At 39.8% G+C, this 11,447-nt stretch overlaps 1 protein-coding gene across 1 annotated transcript; it reads right to left on the bottom strand.

Annotated features, from left to right (window-relative positions):
- Positions 1-4,495: 4,495 nt before the first annotated feature.
- Positions 4,496-10,371, bottom strand: LOC140340587 (phospholipase A2 inhibitor and Ly6/PLAUR domain-containing protein-like). Its single transcript, XM_072425891.1, has 5 exons — positions 10,269-10,371; positions 8,899-9,012; positions 8,035-8,181; positions 6,557-6,697; positions 4,496-4,809 (listed from the first exon to the last, which is right to left on the bottom strand). Exons 1-5 carry the CDS (start codon positions 10,339-10,341, stop codon positions 4,616-4,618), a joined length of 669 nt encoding a protein of 222 aa, XP_072281992.1. The 5' UTR covers positions 10,342-10,371; the 3' UTR covers positions 4,496-4,615.
- Positions 10,372-11,447: the final 1,076 nt, after the last annotated feature.

Genomic DNA, 11,447 nt, shown 5'->3' with positions numbered 1-11,447 from the left:
ATTTCTGTAAGTTACAGGTCTACAATTTAAAAAAAAATTTCATGAAAAACAGTGGATCACTTTTGGTACAGAAATTTAGACCTCAGTGTAACGCTCAGGAGGTTAAACAGGGTTTTTATTTTCCTATATATATTTGTTTGGATTTGGTTTTGTTGGAAATATCTGCGGTTCTTGCTTGTGTCTGACTGGCAATGATCTACAAAGTTTTTTGGCCTCTGTAGCGTTGCCCGCACATTGTGCATGCTTTAGATCTATAGTAAAATAAAGAACACATTTTTGTCTATGACTCCTTATGCCTCTTGATTCTCCCAATCGGCCTATGCCACAGTCAGCACCCCTCCAGGGGCAGATCACAACATCTGACTTCTTTCCATAATCTCACTTTCATTGATTCCTGCAGAGCAGATCCTCAGGCTCCTCAGGGGCGGGCATTGCCAACAGTGAGCCTCTGTAAAAAATTACTTGGACCCCCAAACACTAAACTGACTTATTTGTTGGCTGAGGAGGGTCCGTTGCACCTCCCTATGTCTGTCCCTGGCTCCACACTCCACCCTTTCCAAACTGGGGAGTGGGGATAATGATTAGGCGACCACTAATAAATATTTTGAAAAACTGTTTTAAACTTTTTGCAAGTAATATGTGTGTAAAGAGGGCTTGTTTGTGGGCAGCTTTGGGTTCACATGGCAAATTTACTTTAAATTTTACATTCGGTTCTATAAATGTTTTTAAATTGTACCTACATTTGTAATTTAATATAAAATGATATTTTACCAAATTGCAAAATTCAATTAAGGAACATTGAGAAAAATTACAGATTTGGTATTAAAATAACATATTAATGAATGTCTACCATTGGTATTGAATAGGAATGTGTGATTGGGAATGAATTAAAAACCAGACTCACCCGGGGTTAGAAGAACCGATAGAAGGAACACGACTGCGAGTAATGAGCCCATAGTGAATTATCAGGATAAGATCCTGCAGAAATGATACAGACTCATTTATACAAAGATGATAAATGATTAACTTCAGGGATGAGATAAAACCATATGAGATATATGAATAGCATGTTTTCAATTTCCCTGACATATGATTTTGGTCTCCCACATTTAGGAACAGTACAATAAAAAAAGTCATAGACTTAAATGGTGTGACTTTAGTAACTCACACATTTATCAACTGATTAACTACATAATAATGTGTTACACAGAACATGTCTACAATTTTATCTTTATTTTGTAGCTGTATACTGCCGGTACAAAGTTGTAATGTAGGCAACATGAAAAGTTACATTAAACATGGAACTCAATTTCAGATAATGTTCCCAATTTATCAATTGATTCTAGAGCCGGTGTTAATTGTATGAGTCTCTTGACTTCGGCCGTGTAGGGGAGTATTTGGTATAGGGGATCAGAAAATATGAATTTAGTTTGGTTTTTTGCTGAGAGCCCGCTGGTCTATAGACACACGTGATTCCAGGAATTGTAGTAGCGGCCCTATTTCAATGCAGCGGCGGGCCAGCTGCAGTTCATATTTAGGATTCCTTTGGGGGCCAAAAAAAAGGATGTGGAGGGCCAGATTTGGCTCTCGGGACAGACTTCTACATTGTATTTGTCTAATGCTGAACGTTTAACCAATGCCATTGCATAGTCAAGCAATGGGCATGCAATGCATTAAAACTGTGATGGATGGGATTTTCTCATTTCTCTCTCTTTGTTTCTCCTCTCCCCATTTTCTCACTCTTTCTTCCCTTCTTTTCCACCATTCTCTGTTTCTCCTCCTCGCTCCTCTCTCTCCCTTATACCCTTGGATATGTTTTTCGGTTAAGGGACAATATAGAGAAGAATATGGGGTTAAGGCCAGGTAGGAGATTTAAACGCTTCCAGTTTCTCATGTCTCTTGTTAGGCTCTTACATGTAGTGACATATTGGCTCTAATTTATTAAAGCTCTTTAACAATGGGGATAATATGCTACCATGGGATAACCTGAGTGAACCAGCAAACCTGGAATGAATGTGGTCCAGGACTGAAAGAAATCCATTCCAGGTTGCTGGATCACTCAGGTTCATCGATGATAGTCTGTCTTCTCCTGTCTTGGAGAGCTTTAATAAATCAGTCCCATTGTGCATCCATTTTCCCAGCTGTGTCCATTTTCCCTCTTAGTAGATTGTGGGTTTCCCATGCTTCCATTATTGCATTGAAATCTTGAATGATATCAGAGAGATTCTAGAACTGAGTGTGTCGCTATTGAGTAATTGGTGGGATATGGCAGCAAGTGGGCTTCATTGTCCAAGTCAACCTGGTCACGATGTTGACATAGCCTTCTCTGCTTGGGCTTTTTTGGGCTTCGTTTGTATCGCCTGTTCAGTAGTTTGCAGCATCCCCAGCCTCCCCTAAACCGAGATGTTCCTTTCTTAGCATCCCCTGCACCCACCCTGAGGCTGTGCACAGCTGAAGGGAATTACAGAGTTTGTGTTGCAGCCAATGAGCAGACTAGTTCATGGTTTCAATCTCATCCTGCTATAGGTTGCCTGTTCTCTATAAACCTTTGCTACCTGAGACACAGCCTAACTATACTCAGCAATATCGAATCTTTTTGAATACCTGGCCTCAAACACTACAGCAATGCCTGCCTATTTTTCTGCCTGCCACGGCCTTGGGCCATCTGGACCTAGTTCCTTGCCTGCTGTATGCTCCAACTCACTCTGTCTTGACCTTGTCTCTTGCTAGCAGTTTACCCAATACCTGATCTTGGCTGCAGCAAAGCCATCTGTTCCTCGGGCCCCTGGTTAGCAGAGCCTGGCAGTGACGACCTGGTGTTCTCCCAGCAGCATAGTAGTCTGGTGACCACTAGGGTTGTGGGATGCTCTGGATAAGACCGGGAGACACCGGGAGATTCTGCACCAAAGGTAATCCCACATCGCCTGCCAGGATGCAGATATCCAAATGAGAAGTGAGCATGGAGCTGATTTTTCTTTGCCAGATTTGTCTCCCTCATTTCTGAGTGTGTTGATGTTCTCTTTGTAGCTCGTATTAGTTCCCGACTAATTTTGCCCCTCAACGGTGACCATGTTTGATGTTTCTGTCCTTCTAGGTGGGGATAAAAAAATTCCCTACAACCAATGGGTATTACTGATTCATCTTACGCCCGGGTCCATGTTTCGTGTAGGACTTCCAGTAGGGTCATGCCAATGTCACACAATCTTGGTTTGATCACTTACTTTGGATCCAAAGGCTGACATTCACAGCATCAAAGAAGAAAACCATCAGTAAACCCCAATTTTTCAGAAATGGGGACATGTAGGGACCTGAAGATATAGTGGTGAGTACATGTACCCCTTGGCTATCTGTCACATGAATTGCATTTCTCTGGAAGTATCCATTGCAGAGATTTAGGGGTACAAAGAAGGTCAGGTATAGGGGGGCCCCTATAACTGACGGGACACATTATATGGTGTAGTCTCTGCTTTTTGGTACAGGTGGGGAGTAATATATGGCCGGCCAGCACTGTATGATAGATTTAGTTTTGTATCTTTCATTAAAAAAATGTGGCATAAACTAGTGAGTGCAGAAATGTTTGATTTGTGATTTCTTTTATTTGGTGCATGTATGTTACGATAACTAGAAACATCTCAATTTTAATCTGATTTTAAATGAAAACTATTCTAGTTTTAAACATACATCTTTAATGTTTGTTTGCATTGTGACCCGCAAGTTTTATCTCAATGTCATCAGCGGCCCCCAGATAAAACAAGGTTGGGCACCACTCGTAGCCAAGCCCAACTCTGTACATCTGAGAGCGCATTCTTCCATATGACCACTGGGTGGCAACACAACTTTACAGAACATTACTGTACATTTGTGTAGCCCATGTGTTTTATTTGTTCCCAATATGTTATTATCTGTTAATTATAAAATGTTTTATCACAATTACACAAACATTTTCCAAAATGGTAAGACACACCTTTAAAGGAATATTTATTGACTGCTGGGTTATCTCACTTTGCATGTTCCTATTGCTCTATGGACTGCCTTAAAACAAAACTAAGTGAAAGAGTCATCTGGATCAGGATAAGAATCTGATTGCAGCAGCAGTGACACTACACAACTTTTATACTTAGCTCTGACAGCCTCATGTTTCAAGCAGTGTCTGTAGGTTGGAACTGTTCTTAGACAGGCACCTGGGTAGATTTAGAGAAGGTTGGCACATGGTGTGGCTATAATTTAGCATTCCAAGATCATCATTGTCTTAAACATAGATTTGAGATATTGAGCCTGATCATTGAAGGCCTCAAAGACTGGAGAAGATGCTCTATCATGGGAGAACCTGGGTGATCCAGCAGACCTGGACAAAGGTTTTCAATCCTGGATCTGACTCATTCCAGGTATGCTGGATCACTCCAATGATCAGCTTTCTCTTCCCCAATCCTGGAGAGCTTTATTAAATCAGGCCGATTGAAAAAGATGGGATTTATTTTTAATTTAGGCACCAAAGCAAAGCACCAAAGCATTATTTATTTAGTTCTTCCAAACAAAACACACAGGTACATGAATAGTATTCTGGTTTATTTTAGATTTAGGCAGGCAGCAATCTGACATTAGAAATAGGCAGAATCTAGAAGACATTCGTCATCATGGAGATGGTGAGGGTTAAAAGTAGCGTTATGGCGGAATATAACGCAGTGCAGGCGCTGCATTTGGTGACTATTTTTCTCTTTACACCACCGGATTCCGCCGTCTGGGTTCCCAGTTTACAGAAACTTTTAGTGGCACAGCCTCTGATAGATGATTTCTGTGTGTTTGATCCTACTGTAATATAAAACAATTAAAACACCATAAGGCTGGAAAAATATTAGAAATGTGTAAGGAATCTTTATGTAATAACGTGGAGTTAGTGGAACTAAACCTGAAATACTCACCTGTCCGAGTTCCATTGCAGGAGCACAATATTGTGGAATCTCGGGCAAGAAGGCTGGATCAGGCAGGTAAGAGCAGTTATGGCAGAGGGGACATCGCCTGACTTTTCTGCAACAATCACCTGCCTAAATTATGAATTTGCAAAGTGGGATTTTTTCTATTTCAATTAAAGTATTTTAATTAAAGAAGAAAAAAAGCAAAATGTGAGAGAAAAAAAGGAAAATCATAAAGACAGCAGAAGGAAGAGTGAGAGAAAAAAGGAGAAGAGAGAGAGAGAAGAAACAAGAGCAAAGAGTGAAAAGACAAAAGGAGGGAATAGGAGAAAAAGCAAGAGATGAAAATGAATAAGACGAAAGAGGGAAAAGATGGGAAGAGGGAACGAGAGAAAAAGAATAGAAAGGGAAAGCAAAGAAAAGAAATGAGAGGAAAGAGGGTAAAGATGAAAGAAGAGAGCCAGAAAAGAATAGAAACAATAGGAAAGGGAAAAGGCAATTGGAGGGAATAGGAGAAGAAGCAAGAGAAGAAAATGGATGGGATGAAAGAGGGAAAAGATGAGAAGAGGGAATGAGAGAATAAGAAAATAAATGAAAGGCAAAGAAAAGAAATTAGGGAAAAGAGAGAAAATATAGGAGAAGGGAATGAGATAAGAAAGAAGAGGAAAAGAAATAGGAAGGAAGAGGGGAAAGATGAGAAGAGGGAATGAGAGAATAAGAAAAAGAAACGCAAAGAAAAGAAAATAAATGAGAGGAAAGAGGGGAAAGATGAGAGAAGAGAGTGAGAAAATAATAGAAACAACAGGAAAAGGTAAATGGAGGGAATAGGAGAAGAAAAAAGAAATGAGAGGAGAGAGGGGAAATAGAAGGGCATGAGATAAGAAAATAGAAAAAAAGAAATTAGGAAGGAAGAGGGGATAGATGGGAATAGGGAATGGGGGAGGAAGACAATAGAAGCAAATATATAGCAGCTACAAGAGAAAGGTGAGAAGATTAAATGGGAGGAAAAGAGAAAGAATAGCATTAAGGAAACTAGAGCAAAAAGGGTAAAGATAAGAGGAGGGATTGGGAGAAGAAGAGAGAGAACAGAAGAAAAGAGAGGAAAAAGGGATAGGATGAGGGGAAGGAATGGGAGAAGGAGAGAAAAGGGAAAAGGTTAGAGAAGGGAATGGGAGAAGAGAAACAGAGAGGAGATAGAAGAGAAAGAGAAGAGTAAGTGAGAGAGAGAAATAAAGAATACATAACCCCAGTATAAGGCAGATACTTAAGCTACATACACACGTTAGATGATTGTCACCTGAGACTTGTGCTCATCTCGGTGAAAATCTAGCATGTGTACAGCAGTCCCCAGACAGGTGGATTTGATGAACTATGCAGGGCGACGAAGCAGGGATCACTGCTGTACTTTACATTTAGGCTATCTGCTGGTAAGTGTTATTATTAAATATTCATATGTAATCCTTTATTTCTACCTGCCCCCAAAACAAAAAAAAATATTTTGTGGCCTAAAACTCACAATGGTAAAGAAATAAGCACAAAAACATTTCTCCATTACCTGAGTTCTGTTTGAGCTTACTCTGGATTTGGGACAATTAATTTGAATTTGTGATTGAATATAATTTCACATGCTATAAACTCTTACTTACTTGTCACTTCCGAGTTTTGTAAAGCACACTTAGTCTCGTCCCCCATGCAGGCCATCATCTGGTTGGAGTTGCAGTCTTTAGAGGTTTCAGACACACAATGTGGGCACTGTTTGTTGTTAGATGTGTTGTTCACAGGTGGCACTTAAAGAATGAAGCAAAAAAAAAACTGATGTTGACGTATAAATGATGTTGAGGTATTTAGATATTGTCCACATGCTTGTGTTTAGGTGTCTCAAGTGCCCTGTTAATGCTACCACATATGAAAGACATTGCAGACAACTGTGCTCCCCCAGCCTTGTGGTCACAGTTTAGTGAAGGCCCTTTTCTGTTCCCCCATGACTGTGCCCCTGTGTACAAAGCCATCCATGAAGACATGATGTGACCAGTGTCCTGTCCTGTCCTCAACCAAACTGACCACCCTACAGACCCCAACCCTACTGACCACCCTACAGAGACCAACCCAACAGACCCCAACCCTACTGACCACCCTTCAGAGACCAACCCTACTGACCACCCTACAGAGACCAACCCAACAGACCCCAACCCTACTGACAACCCTACAGACCTCAACTCTACTGACCAACCCTACTGACCACCCTACAGAGACCAACTCTACTGTTCCCAGCCCTACTGACCAATCCTACTGACCACCCCACAGACCTCAACCCTACTGACCAACCCCACTGACCACCCTACAAACCTCAACCCTACTGACCACCCTACAGACTCCAACCCTACTTACCACACTACAACCCCAACCCTACTGACAACCTTACAAACCTCAACCCTACTGACCACCCTACAGACCTCAATCCTACTGACCAATCATACTGACCCCCTACAGACCCCAACTCTACTGACCATGAATTATAACACCAAGTCAGATCTTCTTATCCAACATCGAATCCTGACCTCACAAATGTTTTTCCTAAATTGTAAAAAATTGTTAACCAAAAGTAATAAAACCCCATGGAAACCTTTATAGAGGAGTGGATTTTGGTATAGTTACAAGGAGGGAGTGGAGAGGGGGCGCTTTATGGATTAACTTGGTTTTGAGAATGAGATGTTAAAAAAGCTCAGATATACATGATGGCCAAGTGTCTACAAACCTTTAGGTGAAGTTACTATTCATTTTTTATGGTCAAGATGACACTTAAGAGGGCACCTAGTGGTCATTGGTACCCTTGGTGAACAAGCCATAACAAAGCCACCTCTTATACAATATTTTGGTGGAGCTGGAACAGGTTAGAGTAGCAATGAGAGCTTGGAATAGGTAAAAGTACAATTTAAATGTAATAGCACCAGTTTAAGGGAACCTGTCATGGTAGAGTAGGATACAACTGTTGACCTCTCCATCTGAAAATACTAGTAGTCTCAAAAGATGGTAGACCCCTATATGTTCTATGGGGTCTTTCCATTCTCCACACCAGTCATACTCTAGGTAGGTATATCTATGCCTCCATGTGATTGATACGTACAAGAAGGAGGGTTTGGTGTGCAATTGTCTGAGTTACAGCATGTGGCGCTGAATCTGTATTTTCCATTTGGGATGGCAAACAGTCCAAGTTGGTCACAGTCACTCTTGTAGCCACAACCTCTGACAAATTGAAAGCTTTCAGTATTTCCTATAAAATAATAATAGTAAAAATATTAATATTAATAAAATACATAGAATTTGAGATACCTTTAATCCAATCCAATGTTCTCCCTTCTGTCTCCCTTCTTTAATTATTTATGTATATATGGAAAGTTTCTTAGGGAATATCCACCTAAAATTGTTGATACTGTTTTATACAGGGTTGCTAGGGGGTGGTCTAGTGCCACCACTAGCCAATGAGCAAGCTCATATGGTAATGAGCAAGCTCATTGGCTGCTAGTGTTAGGGAAGATCCTCTTGATTGTAATATTAGTGATGATGAGTGATAGTACATCATTATCACTAGGACAGCAATTGAGAAATAATATGTCTAATGCAGAGTCCAAAACCTGACAGGGAGGGATCCCCCCTAACAGCATAGATCCCTGCTCCATGTGTATGCAGAGGTCTAGCATCCCCTTCACTGCCAGAGATCACCAATCAGAAGTGAAAATAGGACTCCCTCAGGGAGGAGGGAGCTGGATCTCTGCAGAGAGACAACTGCTTCCAAACAGAAAGCAAGGGTCCTTTTGCCGCATACTGACATGGACAGTGTTTTCTACTCAGGCTGTGCTTTCTTTTTAAAGAAAATGAACTGAAACACATTGGACACTCTTTTTGATGCCCTTGGAATGTATTTAGTTGATTTAAACCATTTTTATTATAAATTGAAAAAGCTCTTACAGTCTGTTTCCATGTAGCTTACCTACTCTTGTAGACTCATATATAGATATGCAAACAAGTTTGGAAGCACAGTTTGCTGTGTAACCAGTGCAAGAAGACAATGAGGATGTGCACTGAGTGCAGATAATGGCATAACCTGCAATGGGTAAAGAAACATTGTTACCGACTGGCATTGGGGTGTTAATCCATTCATGAGTTCTTTTAGGCCTAGATGCCCACAGTAAATTAAAAAGTATCAAAAAATAAATGACATGTTTGTAGTCCTTCCTGTCCCATAGATACAATAGAGAAATGATTGTAGACAAGAAACAATAAAAAGTGAGTTATCTGCAAGTTCACCGTTGGAAAAAAAAGTGAAGAAATCATAAAAAAAGAATGCAGCAACTAAAGCTGAGCTAAATGTCAGATGGATCCTGATTTAGAAATCCAACCAGAAATACCATTCAATTTTTTTATTTAAAGCAAATCAGTAGAAATGTTTTTTATTTAACCAATTTAAAGAACATTGGCCGGAATGAGGGGAGTCTGAATCCCCCCATTCTTTTTTTCTCTTTAATTTTTCTGTTTCATTCACCTCAAAAAATTAAACATGTACTGTATACCTGTAAATAAATGCTGTGATTTCACATTGTCAACAGTCATAATATGAGTGAACCGGAAGAATGTAGTTAGCAACAATGGAACAAAAATGCCTATGTGTATATGGAAATAATAGCTTAGTGACTGATAAGCAGTTAAACTTTGAGATCAACTGGTGTGTTGTTGGCAACAAAAGAAAAAAAATGCCTACATTTGGAAAACATTGCTGTGATTTCACTTGCTTAACAGTCACACTGTTCATAAACTTTAAGTGCTTTTTGGTAAAACTTTACCAAAAGCACTTTCCCCCAAGATAATTTGGTCTGTCCTTTTTTATCAACAACCTATCAGAAAATAACACGTCGGCTAGCCAAGCGTCGTCTTGTATTGTCAGCCTTCTGTAGAAGACAGAGCTGTATTTGGGTATGACAAGTGTGCCAATGCACCAGTCAGCTGTCATTGGATGATCCCAAATCATTTAAATCGTTTAGATATCTAAACTGGGAATATGTTCAAATTCCACTAAAAAAATTTTGAAAAAAAGTATTTTTAGATATTTTAGATTTTTATACAACTGTACAAGGAAGATGTAGGGAGCTCGCTTATTGGCAGCCTTTGGGTTCACATGGCAAATTTACTTAACATTTACAAGCTTTTCCATTGTATTTTTTCTGCTTTTTTTCTTCTTTTAAACTAAAATATTATTTGTAAATGTTGTATTAAAATAACATATTAATAGATGTCTACTATTGTCTATAAAACAAATTGATAAAATCAATGAATTATTTGTGAATTAATTAATGTCAGACTCACCTGGTGTTAGAAGACCCGAAAGAAGGAACACAAGTGTAATTACTGAATCCATAGTGAAGAGCGAATAGATCATCTCGGGATGGTATAGACTCTTTTATACTAAGATGATAAATGTTTAACCCCAGTGATAAGATAAGCGCTTATGATATGATTGAATGGCATGTTCGAAGGAAAGGAGCTTCCCTGGCTTATGGTTTTGGTTTATGACTTCCTTTATTCCAGAAAATTACAATTTAAAAAAGTTAATTTAATAATACATGTGTATATGTCATTTATTTAGAATTGGAGGTGTAAATTGTTCGAAGGTCCATCCAATGTCCATTCCATCCATCCCAATCCATTTTTTATATCCTTCAGGGACTGTGTGTAATCTCTACAGTCCTCATTTATTGTACTGTTGCTGGAAAGGAACACCAATGATGATTTTTGAACAAATCTACTCGAGTTAAAAGTTTTAGATTAGGCAGGGCAATAATTCAGGTCCCCATTGGTTGCCAAGATGTCAGACAATGCCGGCTTCTCCTGCGCTCGCTAGGAATAAATGAACTCCTGTGGGCCTGCACGAGAGTTATGTCATCCAGATTCCAGAACTTTGGGAAGAAGATGAATAAAGCGCCTTGTGGTGTAATAGAGGCAGGTAAGTTTAGTGGAGATTTGCTCCGCTTTAACTGCTGATATATATTCATGACATTATTATCATTATAATTATTATTATTATTATTATTATTAATAATAATAATTTTAAACTGGATTTATATAGCGCCAACAAATTAGGCAGCGCTGTATGTTAAGTAGGGGGTTGCAAATGACAGTCAGATACCGGTACAGACAGTGACACAGGAGGAGGAGAGGACCCTGCCCTGAAGAGCTTACAATCTAAGAGGTGGAGGACGTATAACACAATAGGAGGGGGGATATGGAATGGTGGGTGAGTAGTGAGGGTTTAAGAGACAGAAGAAGATGGGTAGGTGAGGGTGAAGCGTTGGGTTTTGGGGGCTATTTTAAATGAGCAGAAAGTAGGAGCAAGCCGAAAAGGAGAAGGAAGACCATTCCAGAGAGTCGGGGCAGCTCTAGAAAAGTCTTGGAGCTGTGCGTGTGATGACGTTATGAGTGAGGAAGTCATTAGTAGGTCATTGGAGGAGCGAAGAGAGCGGCTAGGAGGGGATTTTCCTATCAGGT

The sequence above is a fragment of the Pyxicephalus adspersus genome, chromosome 11 (assembly GCF_032062135.1).
Source record: "Pyxicephalus adspersus chromosome 11, UCB_Pads_2.0, whole genome shotgun sequence".
In the NCBI taxonomy this organism is placed as follows: domain Eukaryota; kingdom Metazoa; phylum Chordata; class Amphibia; order Anura; family Pyxicephalidae; genus Pyxicephalus; species Pyxicephalus adspersus.
This window is presented reverse-complemented; position numbering and strand designations above follow the sequence as displayed.

Excerpts from the sequence above, each read along its gene's own strand:
- LOC140340587 (XM_072425891.1), bottom strand. The coding sequence starts at position 10,341 with ATGATCTATTCGCTCTTCACTATGGATTCAGTAATTACACTTGTGTTC. Across the intron at positions 9,013-10,268 it reads TTCGGGTCTTCTAACACCAG|GTTATGCCATTATCTGCACT; the intron begins GTGAGTCTGACA and ends TACCCATTGCAG. Across the intron at positions 8,182-8,898 it reads ATATGAGTCTACAAGAGTAG|GAAATACTGAAAGCTTTCAA; the intron begins GTAAGCTACATG and ends ATTATTTTATAG.